Source organism: Sinohyriopsis cumingii, chromosome 19 (genome assembly GCF_028554795.1).
Source record: "Sinohyriopsis cumingii isolate HCF-2022 chromosome 19, ASM2855479v2, whole genome shotgun sequence".
NCBI lineage: Eukaryota > Metazoa > Mollusca > Bivalvia > Unionida > Unionidae > Sinohyriopsis > Sinohyriopsis cumingii.
Window position 1 is genome coordinate 47,829,416 of NC_142979.1, and position 23,238 is coordinate 47,852,653.

General features: G+C 36.4%; 1 protein-coding gene across 3 annotated transcripts in view; it reads right to left on the reverse strand.

The window, feature by feature from the left end:
* Positions 1–23,238, reverse strand: part of LOC149775653 (uncharacterized) — a 283,048-nt gene that overhangs the window by 188,137 nt on the left and 71,673 nt on the right. For all 3 annotated transcript variants that reach the window (XM_089943843.1, XM_089943842.1, XM_089943844.1), the window contains 4 exons: positions 22,401–22,595; positions 11,563–11,655; positions 9,708–9,809; positions 6,362–6,466 (listed from right to left, as the gene is read on the reverse strand). In XM_089943843.1, coding sequence (XP_089799969.1) covers positions 6,362–6,466; positions 9,708–9,809; positions 11,563–11,655; positions 22,401–22,595 — 495 coding nt within the window. The remainder of the gene's footprint in view (positions 1–6,361; positions 6,467–9,707; positions 9,810–11,562; positions 11,656–22,400; positions 22,596–23,238) is intronic.

The window sequence follows — 23,238 nt, forward strand, 5'->3', positions numbered from 1 at the left end:
GACTGGTACTTCTGTAGAAAAACTGCCATTTAATTGGATACAGTGATTCTTCATTGTTAGATATGATGAAAACCAATGAATCATTGACCAGTCAATTTATTGATAAGAATATCATGGTCAACAAAGTCAAAGCCTTTCAAAGATTAACCAGTATGGATCCAACTAATTTCCCTTGATCAAAGGCAGTAATCCATTTATCTATCATGGAGACCAAGGCCGTCTTACAGGAGTGGACTTTTGTCCCTAGCATAGACATGACTGAGACTATGGATTTCAATTGGTTTAGGGGCCATTTTCCCTAGCATAGATGTGACTGAGAATAGGGATTTCAACTGGGTTAGGAGTAATTGTCCCTAGAATAGAAGTGACTGAGACAGGGGATTTCATTAGGGTCAGGGGCCATTTTCCCTAGCATAGATGTGACTGAGACAAGGGATTTAATTAGGGTCGGGGCCATTTTCCCTAGCATAGATGTGACTGAGACAAGGGATTTCATTAGGGTCAGGGGCCAGTGGAAGCAGCTGATTCTTAATCAGAATGCTGGGATGGCAAGATGAGAGACTGACTAATAGTATCCATTGAATTGTTGGCAACCCTCTTCCATGTATAAAGCATAAATTTAATTCCCTCTCCCAGCTGATGCTAATGGAAGATGAAGAGCATCTTGCTGGTTGTATCACCAAAAGAATCCTAACTCCAAGGTTCATAAGAAAGTTTAGATAACATAACAGTTCAAACAAAAATACTGTGAATGTCAACCCATGTTGAATAGTTCTCCATGCAGATAACTGAAATTTTGTGCAGGAACAATGAATCTTCTTTCTGTCAAAGTGACCTTGATTATTGCTATTTTATTCCCAAATCAATAAGTTTCTTCCTTAATTACTCCAAGTGCAAACCATCCAAAGTTTGCTTTCAGTATATGATTTAGAAATGAATTTATAGTGGAGAAATCATTGAATCTGACGTTTAACTTTCTGACTCCAAACTAAAATTGCCACCCCAAATGCAAGCCATCAACAAATACTGGCAACTGTAGATGACGGAGAACTTAAGCTATTTTGCAGAAATGTTTCCTTATTTTTTTAGTTAGTGACACACCTTGTTAACTCCCAAATCAGTAGGCTCCTTCCTTATCTCAGGTGCAAGTGATCCATAAAGTTTTGGTAAAGGTATGTGATGCAGAAACGATACAATTATGAAGAAACTATTTTAATTCCTTCAGCTGCAGTGACCTTGACCTTTCACCTTTTGAATCTAAACAAAATTGGCATCATACCCACCCCAAGTGCATGCCATCCACAAAAATGGATAACCATATATATGGAGAACTTGAGTTAATTTGCAGAAACAATTGTTTATCTTTTAGTTTCAGTGACCTTGACTTTTCATCTTTTGATTCCAAAATCAAAAGACTTCTTCATTACTCTAAGTGCAAGCTAACCATGAAGTTTAGTAACTGTAGATGATGGATAATTCAAATTAATGTTTAGATATAATGTTTCTTCTTCAAGTCGCAGTGACCTTGAACTTTGACCTTTTGAGTCCAAAATTGACAGGTTCTTCTATATCCCAAGTGCAAGCTATCCACAAAGTTTTGTAACTGTAGGTGATAGACAACTCAAGAAACTGTTACAGAATAATCTGCTACATAAACCTTGATGGCTGACTGCTTTCCAGCTTGAGAGAAGAAATCTGCAGCCTGGCTCAAAACTAATCATGATATGAGTCTGGCATGGAGAAAAAGCATCTGTGGGTTGTTATACATGAGAGACCCTCTTAACAGCAGCATATCCCTTCTCAGCAGTAACTCCCTAGGCATGTGCCATCCAACAGGTCAAGAAGATTGCTGAACCATGACCATTAGCACCACAGGGTTACCTGTTGTGTCATGCTTCTGACCCTGTAAAGATCCTGAGTGATTATTCTCAAAGGCTGGTGGCATAGGCATATAGACAATTCCACTTTAGGCTGCAGATGCCCAAGCATAATGTGGCAGTTGTTGATCAGCCCCATTGTAAACAAGTCTATCATTGTCATTGTTATTATCATTGTTATTGCTATTATCATTGTCACAGTCAAAGAAGAGTCTCTGCTACTGACTCTGGCTGCATATCCCTGCCTAGACATGCTGTATGCCTGAAGAGTCCTCTGTCCTGGATTGTGGCAGACTCTGAGAGTAATCCACTCTGAAGCTATCTTTCTGAGAAGGTTCCAGACTTACAAGCAAAGGGGAATGAGTGGCTTCTTGTAATCTGAGTTATGCCATGATTGATATGTCATCTATGATGACAATAACACAGCTGTCTAACAATATTGACAATTGACAAATTCCTGTAGGGACAGAATAATGGATAACATTTCAAGGTGGAGAATCCTGCCTCAAGGCTATGAGCCTTGAAGAACTATACTATCTGGTTCATTTGGACTCCAAGAAAATCCAAGCTGAAAGAGAGTCCCCTTGAGGTCTTCTGGTCCTTTGCTGACAGAAGAAACTAGAGAAGCCTCATATGAAGCCTTCCAAGGAACTAGATTCTCTGACATATTTAGGCTCCCCAGGACTGAGAGGTAGATTCAAATAGACAATGATATCCTTTTGAAAACCTTTTTTGTGAGGAAATGTATTTGTGCGATCTTGTCCAGAGAAACAGTCCCTTGAATTGTGAAGAAATTAATTTTTATGTCTGTGAAATTCTGAGAGAGAGTCATGTCAGACGTCTTCTGGTTAGGGATTATGTCTACATAAATCATTGTTTTCCAACAGTCTAAAATTGTGGCTAAAAAACACAAGAGTTAATGAAGATCTTGTACATCCAGATAAGTTACACTGCATGAAGTTCAAGGAAAAGAAGGAAAATATTCCAAATAATGGAAGTGTCTAAGGCATTGGACTGGGACCATGCATATTTGTTTTAGACCAGTTACTAAATGAAGGTGTGAATTTTCACTTTGGACTTGGAACTACAACATAACAACAACAGGTAATGTATCAGTGATTTTAAAACGTTATACTCACTAGGCAAAATGATCTATACCATAGGCACATTTTTTTTTGTCATACATTTTTTGTAGGTCAATAAAAAAAGGCAATTGATTTATGCAGTTTCATATTGACCTAAACAAAGGTGGCTAATTGTTTCTGTCTTGCCGTTTTCAAAGAAAAATAAGAGACACAGTTAGTATGATGTCATCTTTTAGTATTGGAGGCAGTATCAACTTGTTGTTAAAGTTTACACACAAGCTTATCATTCCAAAAATGGCAAGATACCATGTCACATAAGAACCCTTGTATTACATGACTTAATGCATAACATTTGCTTCAAATTATCTCAGAAAAGCAAAAATGTCATTGCAGTCGCAAGACACTATAAATGATGAAAAAGATAGGTAATAATGTCGAATAAATGAAAATCATGTCACAACAGTGCAAATTAATAAATTATGGCAAATTACATGATGTCATGTCAGCCAAGAAAATAAAAATAAAAACTCTTGCAGAGTAATGATAACTAATTTCATACACCTATAAGCTGTGTCATATGTTTATGTCATGATCTTGAATTAATATGAATCTTTTTACACCATTACAAATAAATATTTACCAAACCAGCTAAGTGCTTTAACCATTTAATTATGAAATACTGCTGTATTCATTGTTATTCTAACTTGCATCAGTTTAACTATCTTTCTTCCTGTAATGGCATGGGTGGAAAGGTGTCAGAGTGGTTTAAGGTGCTTGTCTTTGCAGATCAATCACATCTCACCATGTGTGCTGATGCCTTGTTTTGACCAACGTGGGCAATTTAAGAAAGCTTGCCAGTAGCTTCCAGTAGGTCAGTGTTTCTTCCTCCACCAGATATACTGGCCACCATGTAAATAACCTATCATGTGCTGAAAAATGGCAGTAAATCCCACAAAACCAAATCTTGAAACAGCCAATAAATTTGTTTACAGATTAAAAACATTTAATTATTTACTTATTATACATGTTATAGTTATAGAGATTAATAACACTGAATCACTTAATTGTTATACATGTCATAGTTGTACAGATTAATAACACTGAATCATTTAACTGTTATACATGTTATAGTTATACGGATTAATAACAGTGAATTGTTTAACTGTTATACATGTTATAGTTATACAGATTAATAACACTAAATTGTTTAATTGTTATATGTGTTATAATTATACAGATTCATAAAATTCTGGTGTTCAATACTTATTAATGTTATACATTAATTTGTACATGTTCCAGTGGTTTGCATTAGGTTATGAGGATTTGGGTATTGAATTGTTCTTTGCATAGAGAACCTCAGATGAGATTAGTTGTTTTTAATCCAGTTACCCTCTTTAAAGTATTATTGATTATTATTATTATTATTATTATTATTATTATGTTACAAAAATGCTTGACTGTACATATTTATCTATATACAAGCTATGGTATATGGTTATACGGTATGACAGTTGTTAATGAGGATAATGCATGAAGTAGGAAATGGGAAGTTATACATGATGCTTCTGTTTATACACATAATATGTGGCATGCTGAATAGACCCTGGGCTTTGAAACTTGCTTAGGAACAGGTGCCTGCTGCCAAAAAAGGGCAACATTTCTTTTATCACTGGTATCATTTAATATACCATACATACTCATTTAAAAGTCATGTACAACTGCAAACTGCACAGACCAAGATCTGCCATTGCATAATGCACCAGCAGATCTGGGTCTGTGTAGTTTATTAGGAGTGATCAGTAAAAAAAATAGACCCTGATCTGCTAGCACACTATATGATGACTGAACAGGGTTAATATTACACAATTATAGACAGGTGACTCTTAGCTTTTAGTTTAGTTCATGCTCTAAGTCCAATGGCAGATCAGGGTCTATCTTATCAGCAGTTGGACTTGATTTTTAAGTGAGTATATATGGTAAAATTATACTATCATAGATAGGTGACTCTTAGCTTTTAGTTCACACTCTAGGTCCTATTACAATGTGTAGGCATTTATTTGTTCATCAGCAAAAATTCATATATTATATGAAAACTCTAATGGCCATGTTTCTGGATAGACTTACTCATCACAGTATATTCTACAGAAGCAAAAAATTCACCGATTTATTAATCAGAAAATGGAAGAAGAGACAGTTTGGGTAATCAAAAAACATAATTCTGCAGAATGCCACATCTTGCCACAATGGCATGTTGTCCATGCACAACAAAAAGGAGAGGTGCAAAAGCTGAGTTGCTATGGGAACCAGTGTGAATATAGTATTTTTCATGGTTGCTCAATTTTGTTCATTTCATGGTTACTACAAACCCTAAATGTAAAGACACCAAGAAAAAAGAATCCATCTGTATATAGTAATTAGTCAGATGTGCCATTTAGAGAAAGTTTTCATCCTAATATGGATTTAATATGATGATTTAAATTTTCATATCTGCTCTGCCAATCAAACAGAAGCAATCTTCTTATATATTAAAAATTTGAATTTCAAAACCTAAATGTCAGAGAGACCATTGAAAAGAAGCTTAAATTCCAATTTTACAAGATTTGTTCCAGATAATTCAGAGATATAGTATAGAGAAAATTCAATTAATCAGATCTCTCAGTGACCTCATATTAATTGGTGGGGCTTGAAAATAATTTATATTTAAATTTTCAGATATATTGTGCCATTTAACAAATTTTGATTATTACAGTACCAAGATAATGAAGGGCCATTATTCTGTTAAATGCTGGCAGAAAATGCTGATTATTAGACTATTTTCGATAATAATAGGATACATGTATTTACTATTTCACATATGACAAATAATGTACACAATAGAGTGTGTATAGGGTAGAGTATTTACCATGCTGAGCATTTACAGGGTAGAGTGTGTACAAGATAGGGTGTTTATAGTGTTGATTGTTTATAGGGTACAGTGTGTACTGGGTAGAATGTTTACAGTGTTGATTGTTGTTTCCAGGGTAGAGTGTGTACAGGGTAGAGTGTTCACAGTATTGATTGTTTAAAGAGTAGAATGCATACAGGGTAGAGTGCTCACAGTGTTGATTGTTTACAAGGGTAGAATCAGTACAGCATTGTGTGCTGACAGGGTAGAGTGTACCAGGTAGTGTCTAATGTATTGAGTATTTTTTGTGTTGACAGGGTAGTGTCTAATTTGTTGAGCATTTGTTTCCTCGATTAATTTGTTTTTATCCCCATAATAGGTTGAGTGTTGAGCATTTAATGGGCAGAGTGTTTGCAACAAGATGCTGGTGCACTTTGTATTGTTCTTTTAAGCAAGTTTCATAGTCCAAAGCTGCGCTTATATTTGAAATGACAGGTTACAACAGTAAGTCACACCTTGTGGGGAAGATTTATGAGCTAGAGTATGTAACATCTGCTCTAGATCATCTGAGTCAAGTTCACTCAGGTCACTCAGAATTGCCTTGTCTCTGTCAGAGTCATCTGTTAGATTAAAAACCCATAATGTTAATAATCATACCTTGATGGGAAAACCGACAGAAAAACAAAACAACACAAATTATTACAAAGCCAGAACATGAGTACCATGACTTGTACATTATATGCCCAACAAGTGTTTAATATTCTTCTCTATGTAGCCACTGGCAGGATATGGGTGACTCTTTAGATTATTCACCAACATATCTCAATGATCTGGACTGGTCAAGGTATGTAGTCTCAAACTTTTCTTCTTTGACTTACTATGGTCATGATCACTGACCATTGAACCCCAAGATCCATAAGTTTATTTGTTACCTTTGCAAAGCCAAACATAAAAAATGTTGTCATAGAAATTACCCTAAAGCTGAAGTTATTGTGCAAAACCTATTTTACTGTTTTAGTTACTCTGACCTTGACCCCTTAACTTTTGACCCTTAATAAATAAGCCTCTTCCATATCTTGAGAACAGTCTACAAGGTCTAGAACTAACATTATTATGCAAAAACTACTTTTCTTCTTTCAGTCATTGCAACCTTAACCTCTGACATGCTGACTCCAAAATCAATAGTTATTTTCTTAACCAAAGTGTATGTCATTCACAAAGTCAGAAGAATGTATTAGTAAAGTACTGACAGTTTTGTGCAGAAACCAGTTTGATTTTGTCATCAAGAGTGACCTTGAGCTTTGATCTGTTTAAAAAGTAATAAGAAGGTTTCTACCTTTCTCTAAATGCAAGCCATCCACAAAGTTGTGTCCATACCAGTCATAAAGATCTAAAGTTATCATGCAGAACCATTTTTCTTCTTTTAGTCACAGTGACCTTGATATCTGACCTTTCGACCACTTAAATTGATAGCCCTCTTCCTTACCTTACTGTTATGACTGACATACAGACAGACAACATCATAAAATAGTATGTGCAGCATTATGGTGGGCAAATAATAATTGTCTCATAAAAAGTGATATATATGAATAACCCTGTAATATTTATAAGTGTAAAACATGTATCGAGCTACAAACAGCAGAGTCTCTGATTTGCTGATACATAATGGACTACTAAATCATTATCTATTTTGTTCACTTGAAATCATATAAAGAACAAACAGTATCAACTCTGGTAAATGAATTATCTGATGAAAGATGGAATCTATGCTTGCATTCTTGTGCTGTCAAGTAAACACAGGTATATTAAAGTAACTTTAAAGAAACCTACAAAAATGTATTAAAATAGTCATCATTAGTCCGATAAATCAACCCCACAAATCTGTGTTGATATTCATGGACGGCACCCAAAAATCAATATCATCACGGGTAAAGGGCTGATTTATCAGCCGAAATCATTATATCATCACCTCTAGCTAAACAAAGCACTACCAAAGATGAAGTCAATAGTAGTGTACACATCTTGTAGATATGAATGAATTATGTGTCAAGAAATTTATTAAAAGTCATTTAAAGTTCCTTGGTACAGCATGCAAAATATTTCATGATTTTTTTCCCTCCAAGACAAATAATTAAATAAGGTTGAGTGTAGGATGTTGAACCTCTGACCATATCTAATATTAATGTAAGGGAGACAACTCTTGCAGCCTTTCTTGAGGGTTGAGCTTGTTCTTTAGACCAAGTAAAGGATATATGGTTACATTAATAGTTTATAATTTAGCAATTGCTAAATACCTAGAATATAATATAATTATCATGAAAATTCATCTTTAGTTACATTCTATACCATGAATCAGTCCTCCTACTGGCATATTGCTGGTTGTCAATAAAGCAAACATTATTTCGCTCTTCAAAATGATATTTCAGTCTATTTTAAACATTTAACATTAAAATTAGTTAACATATTTATCTTAAAGAAACGACATCCTAAAGTATTCTATTATGAATAGCTTGCCATGTAGGCCATTTCTAAACAATATTCTAATTGCAGCAAAGGTCTTCGCCCTTCTGACCTAGTTCTTGTCATCCACCTTTAATGTGTTGTAATATATTTATTTGGGAAATTTGTTTTAAGTTAATACTTTTATTTCATTTAACAGTTTTATATCTAACATCCTGCTGGTGTGAAAATCATGTCTAGATGACACTGTAACTTGCAGAAATGTCAGTCCAAATTTTCCAAATAGGTGGATCATAAAATAAATGCAATTACTAGGCACTCATTTAATTAAAAAATGTAAATATTTATTTATCCCTCAATGAAAGCAATAAAATAATGGTCCATGATTATTTCCCCTTAATGCTCTTCTCTCACATACGAGAAACTCTGTGCATGATATTATCCGAATACAATGTACTCTAAACAAATATTGATTCATTTCACTTTAGGTCCACCTTTTGAATAAAAATGCGTTAAGAAGCAGTTGTTCCTTACTTTTAATGTGACCAAATGCCATGATAACACAGAAATAATTTAAATTTTAATGTCTATACTTTGTGATGAACTGGTTGCTGACTGAACTGGTAATGATGTCAACAGAACTCTAAAGATTCTTAACTAGTTTAATCTGATGTTATGATCACGATGAAGCATAAATGAAAAACACTGTCATCTAGCAATCGTTTCACTATGGTGCTTCCAACATAAGCCATAAGCCTGTGCAGATATCATCATGCAAAAAAATCCATGCAACTATAACTAAGGATGACTTTATAATGCCATCATTTCATCCTAGAATATGATGCAGGAATCCATTAAGATCTATTTTCTAGTTGAATTCTTATAAAGCCTAAATTTTTGCTAACCGTATCTTTTTAATCTGGCAAAAAACGTAAAAGGCAACAACCATTATACCACTGAGGGGTGTACTGAGGTTTTCCTTTAAATACATTTTTGTTCTTTGTTGAAGACATAATTTTTCATCGATAACAGGGAACATATGGAAATAGAGTTGGGGAAATTCAAAGGAAATGTTTGCCAAACAAATTCTAACACAATTCCCCCTACCCCTCAAAGATAAAATGGTTGGTACAAAAGTAAAGATGCAGCTATACCTTAAGCAGAATGTATACTAAGTCCAGAATTTTAAATAAAATGGTATGGATATAAAAGAACTATAATGATAAATTAGTTATCATGTCACAATGATAATGAGAATTCTGGGCAAGAAGAAACAAAGGGGGCAAATTGTAAAAACTAATACTAGAAAATTCCAAAACATATATCTTTTTAAAAATTACATTATTTTGTATAAAAACTGTGCAAGAGTAACATAAATTAATTTTCAAAAATAAAATTTACCTGAATTATAAACAAGTGTTTCCCGGAACTTGTTGGCAAAGTCTTCAGTCCGTATTGTCTCAGCATCTGTACTTTGACCTTTATCAGCCTCGTCTGCACCACCTTGGAGAGACAATTAAGTTAACAATATAAGAGTTTGCAAGATTTAAAGGATGCAGGAGGTCATGGGTTCAAACCATGACAAATCATACCAAAGCTTTGTAAAATTGGCACTAGCAGCTGCCTCATATGGTGCTCAGCATTAAGAGGTTAGTGTTAGGACTGGTCAGCCTGGTCTCAGGATTATGTGACTGGGTGGGACATGATGCTACATGTCTGTGGCATGATGTCCCAGTGCTAGACATAACTATAAACTGCCACACTGCAGACATTATAGCAATATGACTGACAAATTGTTAAAGCTATGTTAAAAATCCAAATCACACAGACACACATACACAAGATTTATATCCTGTACAATACTTACCATACATACTGTTGGATAATACACTTTCAATTACAAGAAGCATAACCCCAAATCTGTAGTTTTTCTGTAATGGCAGATCTTGGTCTATGTTGATAACAATAGATAATATATTGCAGACACTGACCTGATAGCATATTATGTGAAGGCAAGTCTGGGTTCTCTTACTCTTTACAGCTGGATGGACACTGTGACAGCCAGTCTGGGTTCTCTTACTCTTTTTCAGTTGGATGGGTATTATGTGATGGCAAATCTGGGTTCTCTTACTCTTTACAGCTGGATAGGCACTGTGTGACAGCCAGTCTGGGTTCTCTTACTCTTTTTCAGTTGGATGGGTATTATGTGATGGTCAGTCTGTGTTCTCTTACTCTTTACAGCTGGATGGGCACTGTGTGACAGCCAGTCTGGGTTCTTTTACTCTTTTTCAGTTGGATGGGTATTATGTGACAACCAGTTTGGGTTTTCCTACTCTTTTTCAGTTGGATGGGTATTATGTGATGGTCAGTCTGGGTTCTCTTACTCTTTACAGTTAGATGGGTATTATGTGATGGACAGTCTGGATTTTCTGACTCTTTACAGTTGGATGGGCACTGTGTAACAGCCAGTCTGGGTTTTCTTACTCTTTACAGTTGGATGGGCACTGTGTTACAGTCATTCTGTGTTTCCTCACTCTTTACAGTTGTATGGATGTTATACATGACCAATTATCAAACTGTGATGCATTTTACACTCATCAGAAGCAAATTCTTTTGTAACAATCTAGATTTTATGCAAGGATTTATTAGGAAGTTTAAAATTTTGCGGTTAACAGCACTTGGATGTCCACTGAGTAGGTGTAACTTACAATGGCTATCATATATACTTGCTTACAAGTTGTGTCCAACTGCAAACAATAGAAGCCTTGATCTGCCATCAGATAATGTGACACCTGATCAAGGTCTAAGTTGTTTGTTCTACTGATTTCTCCTAACGAACAGCATAGACTCAGATCCGCCAATGCATCATGTGATGACAGATCTGGGTCTGTGTAGTTTTGCAGTCAGCTCTGACTTATATAAAAGTATATATAGTTCATTCTCAAATCTACTGTACTACTGATTCAATTTTACCTTACTTTAGTTTTCAACATACAAATGTTTTCCTTTAAAATGTACCTCTTTCTTTAAAGCCTTTTCTTGTAAAAGAAAAATAATGTTCATTTGATATTGTGCATTTTTCAACCTGCTGTTGTTTGAAATCAAGTCTCTCATTTTATCTATTCATGTATGCAACATCAAAATAGCAGTGAATCTAATTTTTTTAAAGTGTTTATGGAGTTTAAATACAAAATTAAAATGACAGCTGATATTAAAAAAGGAAGCAAACCAAGCATAACTTTCAAAATATTCTTACCTTTCCGTTTTCTCATAATCTCCCTGAATTTTTCATCCACCTGACTGGCCTCAACAGTGACTCCATTTTGCACCAGTCTGGAATGCTTGTCATCTGTTACAATGAAAATATGGACAATATGAGACTTGTATAATTCCTTAACAGTAGTGCCAGATCTTGAGTTGTTTCTCTGCATTTTTTAAACAAATTCTAATTCTTCTGGAACCTTTTCTTAAAACTAAATTGAAATTTAGTTGCAATAATACCATTTGATGTTCAATCCAGTAATAGCTTCATATTTTCCATGGGCTAGAAGCACAAAGTATGATTTTCGATTTAAATTGCATTATTTATCTTTGTCTGAAAAAAGTTATTATTCCATTTCATCTCTTGTTAAACAGTTGCATCAATGTTTCACATGAAGTCTGATTTTTTTTTCCCTTTCAGAGATCCATTTTTATACAGTATCCTTGGATACCTCAATATGTCCTTGGGAATGGCATTTAGCTTGCATCTTGTCAGGATTATGCCAATAACATGTTAAAATGCCATTATAACCAACAAAACCTGAATGCAGTAAACTATGTTTTCAACTCAGTCCATGCAAACTTCAGACTTGAACAGATTAGTCAAAATCAAGCACACAAAACATTTGAGACACAAAAATACCAGAGGTGAATTATAATATACCCAGTAGGCTAAAAGCTGTATAATAAGGAGTTATTACAATATCTATATTGTCCTTGTACTGTCATTGTATCATAGTGGGGTAAAGAAATATGTTTAAAAGTCACAGGCCATCTGTAGCACTTACCTGTATATTACATATACCCAAATGCAAACAGCATAGACCCAGACCTTATGCTGTAGCATAATACAGTGGTAGATCAGCATTTATGCAGTTCATTCCACTAACGACAAATCCATATACACTGTATATTCATCTAAAAAACAACAAAGACTCTGATCTACCTTTATAAATGCACCAGCAGATCAGGGTCTACATCTTTATACAAACTGCATAGATCTGCAGACACATCAGGATCCAACTTACATGTAAGTATATACGGCAAACAGTATATACCTTACCATGCTGGCAGATCATATGATGGAAAATCTGGTTCTGTACTGTTTGCACTTCGGAAAGTGTTATGTAATGCAGCAAATTTAATGGCTATTCTCTTTAGATCAGCAGTTTGTGAAGCATGTAAAAGCAAATTATCAAAAGCAGAAACATGAACACAGTGCCTAAGAAGTGACCTAAATGCCAACCTTAATTAACCTAGATGTGACAGATGGGTGGAAAGACAAGGGTAATACTACATCCCCAATCAATACTGTGGCAATTCCAATTAGGAGAACATGCATTAAATTGTCAGGCACTCTCAAGGTTAACATGTTTGGAAACTTATTTTTATTTTTAACATATTTCAACTTTTATAGTTCTCAAGTTCTAAACTACACATCTTTTAAAAGTAGTAAATTTCTGACAAGCTTATATTTGCCATATTAGAGATATTTTCTTTTTAAGTTTAAATATATGTTTGCAGCTAGTGAACTTATTGACATCAATATAAAGAAATAAATTTCACTGCTACACAACTGTTGTTGTTGTTGTTGTAGGGTTTAACGCCATTTTTCAGCACATGATAGGCTATGCATGGCGGCCAGTATTAATGGTGGAGGAAGAACCCTGGTAAGAACCACCGACCCACGAGAAGCTACTGGCAAGCTTTCTCACATACCCACACTGGCTGAATCCGAGACTCGAACCTACGCAGACAGAGGTGTGATGACAGTGATCTGTAACGGAGAGCACTTTAGACCACTCGGCCACTTGGGGCCCCCGCTACACAACTGAAGGGACTAGGTACAAAAATTATAAAATGTTTGAATCTTTAAAAGTGAAAATGAGATAAATGATACAATGCAATAGATATTGTACTTCATGAGTTCCTACAAATAATTTCACAAGAAGGCGGAAACATTTATTTTTTCAGTATTTTATATTATCTATTTTAAACCATCTGCTTTTGCAGGCAAGAAAAAATGAACACACTGCAGATACTGTAGCGATATGACTGAAAATTGTTAAAGCTACGTTAAAAATCCAAAACATGTGCACACACACACACACACACACACACACACACACACACACACACACACACACACACACACACACACACACACACACACACACACACACACACACACACACACACACACACACAGATTCTGCTGTACATCATAGTAAGTCTGGGTCAACATTTGGCTATATACAGTACTTCTTCACTATAATAATGTCCATTGAGGCCTTTGAGTGTACCACCTTATTATGAGACCACCTTATAATAAGACCACCTTATAATGAAGTACATGACACATTACTCCCTCATTATAATGCTTTCCACGTAAGCCATAGAGTATATCATCTTATGGTGAGACAACCTTACAATGAAGTACATGATACACAGAATTTCAGTACTACACATAGGAATAAGTGATGTATACAGTGGTTTTACTTATACATAAAGAGAATGACTCTAATCCAGTAATAAGGGGTTATTATCTAAAAGATCTCTGGCACAACTAAAGTACACAGTACTGGTTTGTGGACCATTGTACAGCCACACAATAAGAATGCTTCCATTTAAAAACCAGTACTGAAATGAAAGTGTTTGTATCAAAATCCCTTTTCTGTACCTTTGCTTTCCAATACTGAAATTCATTCAGAACTTTTGTTTCTTTCTTACTACAATGAGTGACTGTTATCCTGCATCACAATATTAGTATTTTGATTAGTGGCACTCAAGTAACTGTTATCCTGTATCACAAAATATAGTATTTTAAGTGATACAACTTGTGTAACTATTATTTTGCATCACAATACAGTGTTTTGAGTGGTATATGCCTGCTGATGTGACTTTTATCCTACAAGTACATCACAATACAGTGTTTTGAGTGGTATATGCCTGCTCATGTGACTTTTATCCTACAAGTACATCACAATACAGTGTTTTGATTGGTTCATGCCTGCTCATGTGACTTTTATCCTACAAGTACATCACAAGACAGTGTTTTGAGTGGTATATGCCTGCTGATGTGACTTTTATCCTACAAGTACATCACAAGACAGTGTTTTGAGTGGTATATGCCTGCTGATGTGACTTTTATCCTACAAGTACATCACAAGACAGTGTTTTGATTGGTTCATGCCTGCTGATGTGACTTTTATCCTACAAGTACATCACAATACAGTGTTTTGAGTGGTATATGCCTGCTGATGTGACTTTTATCCTACAAGTACATCACAAGACAGTGTTTTGAGTGGTATATGCCTGCTGATGTGACTTTTATCCTACAAGTACATCACAAGACAGTGTTTTGATTGGTTCATGCCTGCTGATGTGACTTTTATCCTACAAGTACATCACAATACAGTGTTTTGAGTGGTTCATGCCTGCTGATGTGACTTTTATCCTACAAGTACATCACAAGACAGTGTTTTGAGTGGTATATGCCTGCTGGTGTGACTTTTATCCTACAAGTACATCACAAGACAGCGTTTTGAGTGGTATATGCCTGCTGGTGTGACTTTTATCCTACAAGTACATCACAAGACAGCGTTTTGAGTGGTATATGCCTGCTGGTGTGACTTTTATCCTACAAGTACATCACAAGACAGCGTTTTGAGTGGTATATGCCTGCTGGTGTGACTTTTATCCTACAAGTACATCACAAGACAGCGTTTTGAGTGGTATATGCCTGCTGGTGTGACTTTTATCCTACAAGTACATCACAAGACAGCGTTTTGAGTGGTATATGCCTGCTGGTGTGACTTTTATCCTACAAGTACATCACAAGACAGCGTTTTGAGTGGTATATGCCTGCTGGTGTGACTTTTATCCTACAAGTACATCACAAGACAGCGTTTTGAGTGGTATATGCCTGCTGGTGTGACTTTTATCCTACAAGTACATCACAAGACAGCGTTTTGAGTGGTATATGCCTGCTGGTGTGACTTTTATCCTACAAGTACATCACAAGACAGCGTTTTGAGTGGTATATGCCTGCTGGTGTGACTTTTATCCTACAAGTACATCACAAGACAGCGTTTTGAGTGGTATATGCCTGCTGGTGTGACTTTTATCCTACAAGTACATCACAAGACAGCGTTTTGAGTGGTATATGCCTGCTGGTGTGACTTTTATCCTACAAGTACATCACAAGACAGCGTTTTGAGTGGTATATGCCTGCTGGTGTGACTTTTATCCTACAAGTACATCACAAGACAGCGTTTTGAGTGGTATATGCCTGCTGGTGTGACTTTTATCCTACAAGTACATCACAAGACAGCGTTTTGAGTGGTATATGCCTGCTGGTGTGACTTTTATCCTACAAGTACATCACAAGACAGCGTTTTGAGTGGTATATGCCTGCTGGTGTGACTTTTATCCTACAAGTACATCACAAGACAGCGTTTTGAGTGGTATATGCCTGCTGGTGTGACTTTTATCCTACAAGTACATCACAAGACAGCGTTTTGAGTGGTATATGCCTGCTGGTGTGACTTTTATCCTACAAGTACATCACAAGACAGCGTTTTGAGTGGTATATGCCTGCTGGTGTGACTTTTATCCTACAAGTACATCACAAGACAGCGTTTTGAGTGGTATATGCCTGCTGGTGTGACTTTTATCCTACAAGTACATCACAAGACAGCGTTTTGAGTGGTATATGCCTGCTGGTGTGACTTTTATCCTACAAGTACATCACAAGACAGCGTTTTGAGTGGTATATGCCTGCTGGTGTGACTTTTATCCTACAAGTACATCACAAGACAGCGTTTTGAGTGGTATATGCCTGCTGGTGTGACTTTTATCCTACAAGTACATCACAAGACAGCGTTTTGAGTGGTATATGCCTGCTGGTGTGACTTTTATCCTACAAGTACATCACAAGACAGCGTTTTGAGTGGTATATGCCTGCTGGTGTGACTTTTATCCTACAAGTACATCACAAGACAGCGTTTTGAGTGGTATATGCCTGCTGGTGTGACTTTTATCCTACAAGTACATCACAAGACAGCGTTTTGAGTGGTATATGCCTGCTGGTGTGACTTTTATCCTACAAGTACATCACAAGACAGCGTTTTGAGTGGTATATGCCTGCTGGTGTGACTTTTATCCTACAAGTACATCACAAGACAGCGTTTTGAGTGGTATATGCCTGCTGGTGTGACTTTTATCCTACAAGTACATCACAAGACAGCGTTTTGAGTGGTATATGCCTGCTGGTGTGACTTTTATCCTACAAGTACATCACAAGACAGCGTTTTGAGTGGTATATGCCTGCTGGTGTGACTTTTATCCTACAAGTACATCACAAGACAGCGTTTTGAGTGGTATATGCCTGCTGATGTGACTTTTATCCTACAAGTACATCACAAGACAGTGTTTTGAGTGGTATATGCCTGCTGATGTGACTTTTATCCTACAAGTACATCACAAGACAGCGTTTTGAGTGGTATATGCCTGCTGATGTGACTTCTATCCTACAAGTACATCACAAGACAGCGTTTTGAGTGGTATATGCCTGCTGATGTGACTTCTATCCTACAAGTACATCACAAGACAGTGTTTTGAGTGGTATATGCCTGCTGATGTGACTTTTATCCTACAAGTACATCACAAGACAGTGTTTTGATTGGTTCATGCCTGCTGATGTGACTTTTATCCTACAAGTACATCACAAGACAGTGTTTTGAGTGGTATATGCCTGCTCATGTGACTTTTATCCTACAAGTACATCACAAGACAGTGTTTTGAGTGGTATATGCCTGCTGATGTGACTTTTATCCTACAAGTACATCACAAGACAGTGTTTTGAGTGGTATATGCCTGCTGGTGTGACTTTTATCCTACAAGTACATCACAATACAGTGTTTTGAGTGGTATATGCCTGCTGGTGTGACTTTTATCCTACAAGTACATCACAAGACAGCGTTTTGAGTGGTATATGCCTGCTGATGTGACTTTTATCCTACAAGTACATCACAAGACAGCGTTTTGAGTGGTATATGCCTGCTGATGTGACTTTTATCCTACAAGTACATCACAAGACAGCGTTTTGAGTGGTATATGCCTGCTGATGTGACTTTTATCCTACAAGTACATCACAAGACAGCGTTTTGAGTGGTATATGCCTGCTGATGTGACTTTTATCCTACAAGTACATCACAAGACAGCGTTTTGAGTGGTATATGCCTGCTGGTGTGACTTTTATCCTACAAGTACATCACAAGACAGCGTTTTGAGTGGTATATGCCTGCTGGTGTGACTTTTATCCTACAAGTACATCACAAGACAGCGTTTTGAGTGGTATATGCCTGCTGGTGTGACTTCTATCCTACAAGTACATCACAAGACAGCGTTTTGAGTGGTATATGCCTGCTGGTGTGACTTCTATCCTACAAGTACATCACAAGACAGCGTTTTGAGTGGTATATGCCTGCTGGTGTGACTTCTATCCTACAAGTACATCACAAGACAGCGTTTTGAGTGGTATATGCCTGCTGGTGTTACTTTTATCCTACAAGTACATCACAAGACAGCGTTTTGAGTGGTATATGCCTGCTGGTGTGACTTTTATCCTACAAGTACATCACAAGACAGCGTTTTGAGTGGTATATGCCTGCTGGTGTGACTTTTATCCTACAAGTACATCACAAGACAGCGTTTTGAGTGGTATATGCCTGCTGGTGTGACTTTTATCCTACAAGTACATCACAAGACAGCGTTTTGAGTGGTATATGCCTGCTGGTGTGACTTTTATCCTACAAGTACATCACAAGACAGCGTTTTGAGTGGTATATGCCTGCTGGTGTGACTTTTATCCTACAAGTACATCACAAGACAGCGTTTTGAGTGGTATATGCCTGCTGGTGTGACTTTTATCCTACAAGTACATCACAAGACAGCGTTTTGAGTGGTATATGCCTGCTGGTGTGACTTTTATCCTACAAGTACATCACAAGACAGCGTTTTGAGTGGTATATGCCTGCTGGTGTGACTTTTATCCTACAAGTACATCACAAGACAGCGTTTTGAGTGGTATATGCCTGCTGGTGTGACTTTTATCCTACAAGTACATCACAAGACAGCGTTTTGAGTGGTATATGCCTGCTGGTGTGACTTTTATCCTACAAGTACATCACAAGACAGCGTTTTGAGTGGTATATGCCTGCTGGTGTGACTTTTATCCTACAAGTACATCACAAGACAGCGTTTTGAGTGGTATATGCCTGCTGGTGTGACTTTTATCCTACAAGTACATCACAAGACAGCGTTTTGAGTGGTATATGCCTGCTGGTGTGACTTTTATCCTACAAGTACATCACAAGACAGCGTTTTGAGTGGTATATGCCTGCTGGTGTGACTTTTATCCTACAAGTACATCACAAGACAGCGTTTTGAGTGGTATATGCCTGCTGGTGTGACTTTTATCCTACAAGTACATCACAAGACAGCGTTTTGAGTGGTATATGCCTGCTGGTGTGACTTTTATCCTACAAGTACATCACAAGACAGTGTTTTGAGTGGTATATGCCTGCTGGTGTGACTTTTATCCTACAAGTACATCACAAGACAGCGTTTTGAGTGGTATATGCCTGCTGGTGTGACTTTTATCCTACAAGTACATCACAAGACAGCGTTTTGAGTGGTATATGCCTGCTGGTGTGACTTTTATCCTACAAGTACATCACAAGACAGCGTTTTGAGTGGTATATGCCTGCTGGTGTGACTTTTATCCTACAAGTACATCACAAGACAGCGTTTTGAGTGGTATATGCCTGCTGGTGTGACTTTTATCCTACAAGTACATCACAAGACAGCGTTTTGAGTGGTATATGCCTGCTGGTGTGACTTTTATCCTACAAGTACATCACAAGACAGCGTTTTGAGTGGTATATGCCTGCTGATGTGACTTTTATCCTACAAGTACATCACAAGACAGTGTTTTGAGTGGTATATGCCTGCTGATGTGACTTCTATCCTACAAGTACATCACAAGACAGTGTTTTGAGTGGTTCATGCCTGCTGATGTGACTTTTATCCTACAAGTACATCACAAGACAGTGTTTTGAGTGGTATATGCCTGCTGATGTGACTTTTATCCTACAAGTACATCACAAGACAGTGTTTTGAGTGGTATATGCCTGCTGCTGTGACTTCTATCCTACAAGTACATCACAAGACAGTGTTTTGAGTGGTATATGCCTGCTGGTGTGACTTCTATCCTACAAGTACATCACAAGACAGTGTTTTGAGTGGTATATGCCTGCTGGTGTGACTTCTATCCTACAAGTACATCACAAGACAGTGTTTTGAGTGGTATATGCCTGCTCATGTGACTTTTATCCTACAAGTACATCACAAGACAGTGTTTTGAGTGGTATATGCCTGCTCATGTGACTTTTATCCTACAAGTACATCACAAGACAGTGTTTTGAGTGGTATATGCCTGCTCATGTGACTTTTATCCTACAAGCACATCACAAGACAGTGGTATATGCCTGCTCATGTGACTTTTATCCTACAAGCACATCACAAGACAGTGTTTTGAGTGGTATATGCCTGCTCATGTGACTTTTATCCTAAAAGGACATCACAAGACAGTGTTTTGAGTGGCATATGCCTGCTCATGTGACTTTTATCCTACAAGTACATCACAAGACAGTGTTTTGAGTGGTATATGCCTGCTGATGTGACTTTTATCCTACAAGTACATCACAAGACAGTGTTTTGATTGGTTCATGCCTGCTCATGTGACTGTTGTCCTATTAGTACATCACAATACAGTGTTTTGATTCATGCATGCCTGCTCATGTGACTGTTATCCTATAAGTACATCGCAATAGTGTTTTGATTCATGCATGCCTACTCATGTGACTGTTATCCTATAAGTACATAACAATAGTCTTTTGATTTGTGCATGCCTACTCATGTGACTGTTATCCTATAAGTACATAACAATACAGCCTTTTGATTTGTGCATGCCTACTCATGTGACTTTTATCCTACATATACAGCATTTTGATTGGAGCATGACTACTTGTGTGACTGTTATCCCATATCAAAATATACTGTCTTCACCGATGCATGGTCACTCATGTGAATGTTATCCTACATCACAATACAGTGTTTTGATTGGTGCATAGCTACTTGTGTGACTGTTATCCTACATCACAATAGTGTTTTGATTGGTGCATAGCTACTCACGTGACTGTTATCCTACATCATAATACAGTGTTTTGAATGGTGTATAGCTACTCATGTGACTGTTATCCTACATCACAATACAGTGTTTTGATTGGTGCATAGATACTCATGTGACTGTTATCCTACATCACAATAGTGTTTTGACTGGTGCATAGCTACTCACGTGACTGTTATCCTACATCACAATACAGTGTTTTGAATGGTGTATAGCTACTCATGTGACTGTTATCCTACATCACAATACAGTGTTTTGATTGGTACATAGATACTCATGTGACTGTTATCCTACATCACAATACAGTGTTTTGATTGATGAATGGGGTTACTCATGCTGATGCTATTGCACATCTAACTACAGCATAGTTTTCTGACTGATGCATGATGTGGTGACAGCTTTAAGAAGTCACATTTTAGTTTTGGAAGCAATGTTATATAACAAGAAATATTTTATAAAAACTACATGCTGATACAACTATTCTTCAAGAGAAGTGGCAATAAAATAATGATAAAAAATTATAATAATCCCCATCTTCTAAATGAATTAAACATGGTACACAATTTCAGCAAAATCCTCTCTTTGATATCATATAAAGGATGAAATGCAGGGTATATGAACGAAAGGCAGGTAGATATCAAGAATATTTTTAATTCTATATTTTGATAATTTGCAGAGTGAACTGAACTTTATCAATGGAGTCTTAATGGGAAGGCACATCATGTAATGAATCTGGAAATTAAGCACTCAGGTGAGTACAAATTTGCAGCCAATTCTTTTAGCTTAAATGCCACATTCTAGTTTTATTCACATCTCTACTCTCAGCAAAGAGTGGCACAGCAATGTGGCCTCTATGCTTTCTTCAAAATTAAATACTAAATTGCAACCTTTCTAAAGTGGTGGGGCAGGTTCATTTTGGCTGGGTGAGGGAGATGGCTTGTTGAAGAGAAGTTAACTAGCATTAATTTGTGCTTACAAGTAAAATCCAACTGAAAACATAATAGACCCTGATCTCCTTAAAATACTGCATAGATCCAGATCTGCCAGCACAATGTGTGACAGCAGATGTGGTCAGTGCATTTGGACTAAACTTATTTTATTCTGGCAGTAGATCATTTTCCAGTATTTAATAGCATTTGTTGTCTAAAGACACCTCACATTGTAAAAATTAGTCATTATATATATATATATATATATATATATATATATATATATATATATATATATATATATATATATATATATATATATATATATATATATATATATATATATTTGGGGAGGGGTACAATGATATTGTAGAAGGCCTCATGGCAGATTTATCAGTTGACCAAATGAGCTTTCTATTTAAATAAAGTCTATATTATTATTATTATTATTATTATTATTATTATAGGAGAATACATATGGTATGTAGATGCAGTGAATAGAATGGAAAAGCACACACTGGATGTATAACAGACATGGTTGTTTATAAGAGATAACAAAAGAAAATAACAAATTTGATGTATCTCAGAGGTTGTTGTTTAAGGGAGGTGACCACTATGAGAAGTTGTTTTGTAAATGAATCAGTTACTCACCATCACTATGACCAATGAAACTTCCATTCTGAAAGCTATCAGCCAACATTTTCCTACGGGGACTGTCAGACGTAGATAGTGTCATGTCTTTGAGGCTAAGGATTCCTGATCCATACCCAGTGTCCATACCATTCCTCTGTGAGTTATTGGGGGAAAAATGGGGACCTCTCCGAGGACTCTGAGATCTGATGGAACCTATAAGAATCATCCATATCCTAACTACACAGAACATGATCTTATCGTACACTTTGCAGCAAGAAAACTGAATTTATGAAAATATTTGTTACAGTCTATAATGACATGTAGAGTACCATTGTTGGGACCTAAGTTGTGCATTTTTTGAAAACCATGGGATGGACTCAGCATTAGGAAAAGCTTTCTTACACAAAACATTTGACAAAAGTTGCATAAAAGTGAGGAATTGGTTTATCATCAAAAGTACATGGAAAAGCCACAGTAACATGCACATAATGGAATTCCAGAATTTTGCAGAATTATTTTTGATACAAAATACAGCAATACCTGCATTAGCAGATATCTCCATAAAAAAGGGCATTTGATGATAAAGGGAAAGCATTTGGTTATGTTCCTTCTCTTAATATTGTTGGTATTTTTAATTTCTTTATAAAGGACACATTTCCATAAAAGACAAAAGCAGTATTGTGATCCTTTGAGTGTCCTTTTATAGGCTTGAAATCACTAAAAAAAATGAAAAAGTTAATAATCCTAAGGCAATAATACAAAGTATAAAGACTTAAATTCCATTTTGGGGAATAAACAAATTTCTGTGCAAAATAAAATAAAAAAATGATCATATCCAATTTCAAGACTATCAAAT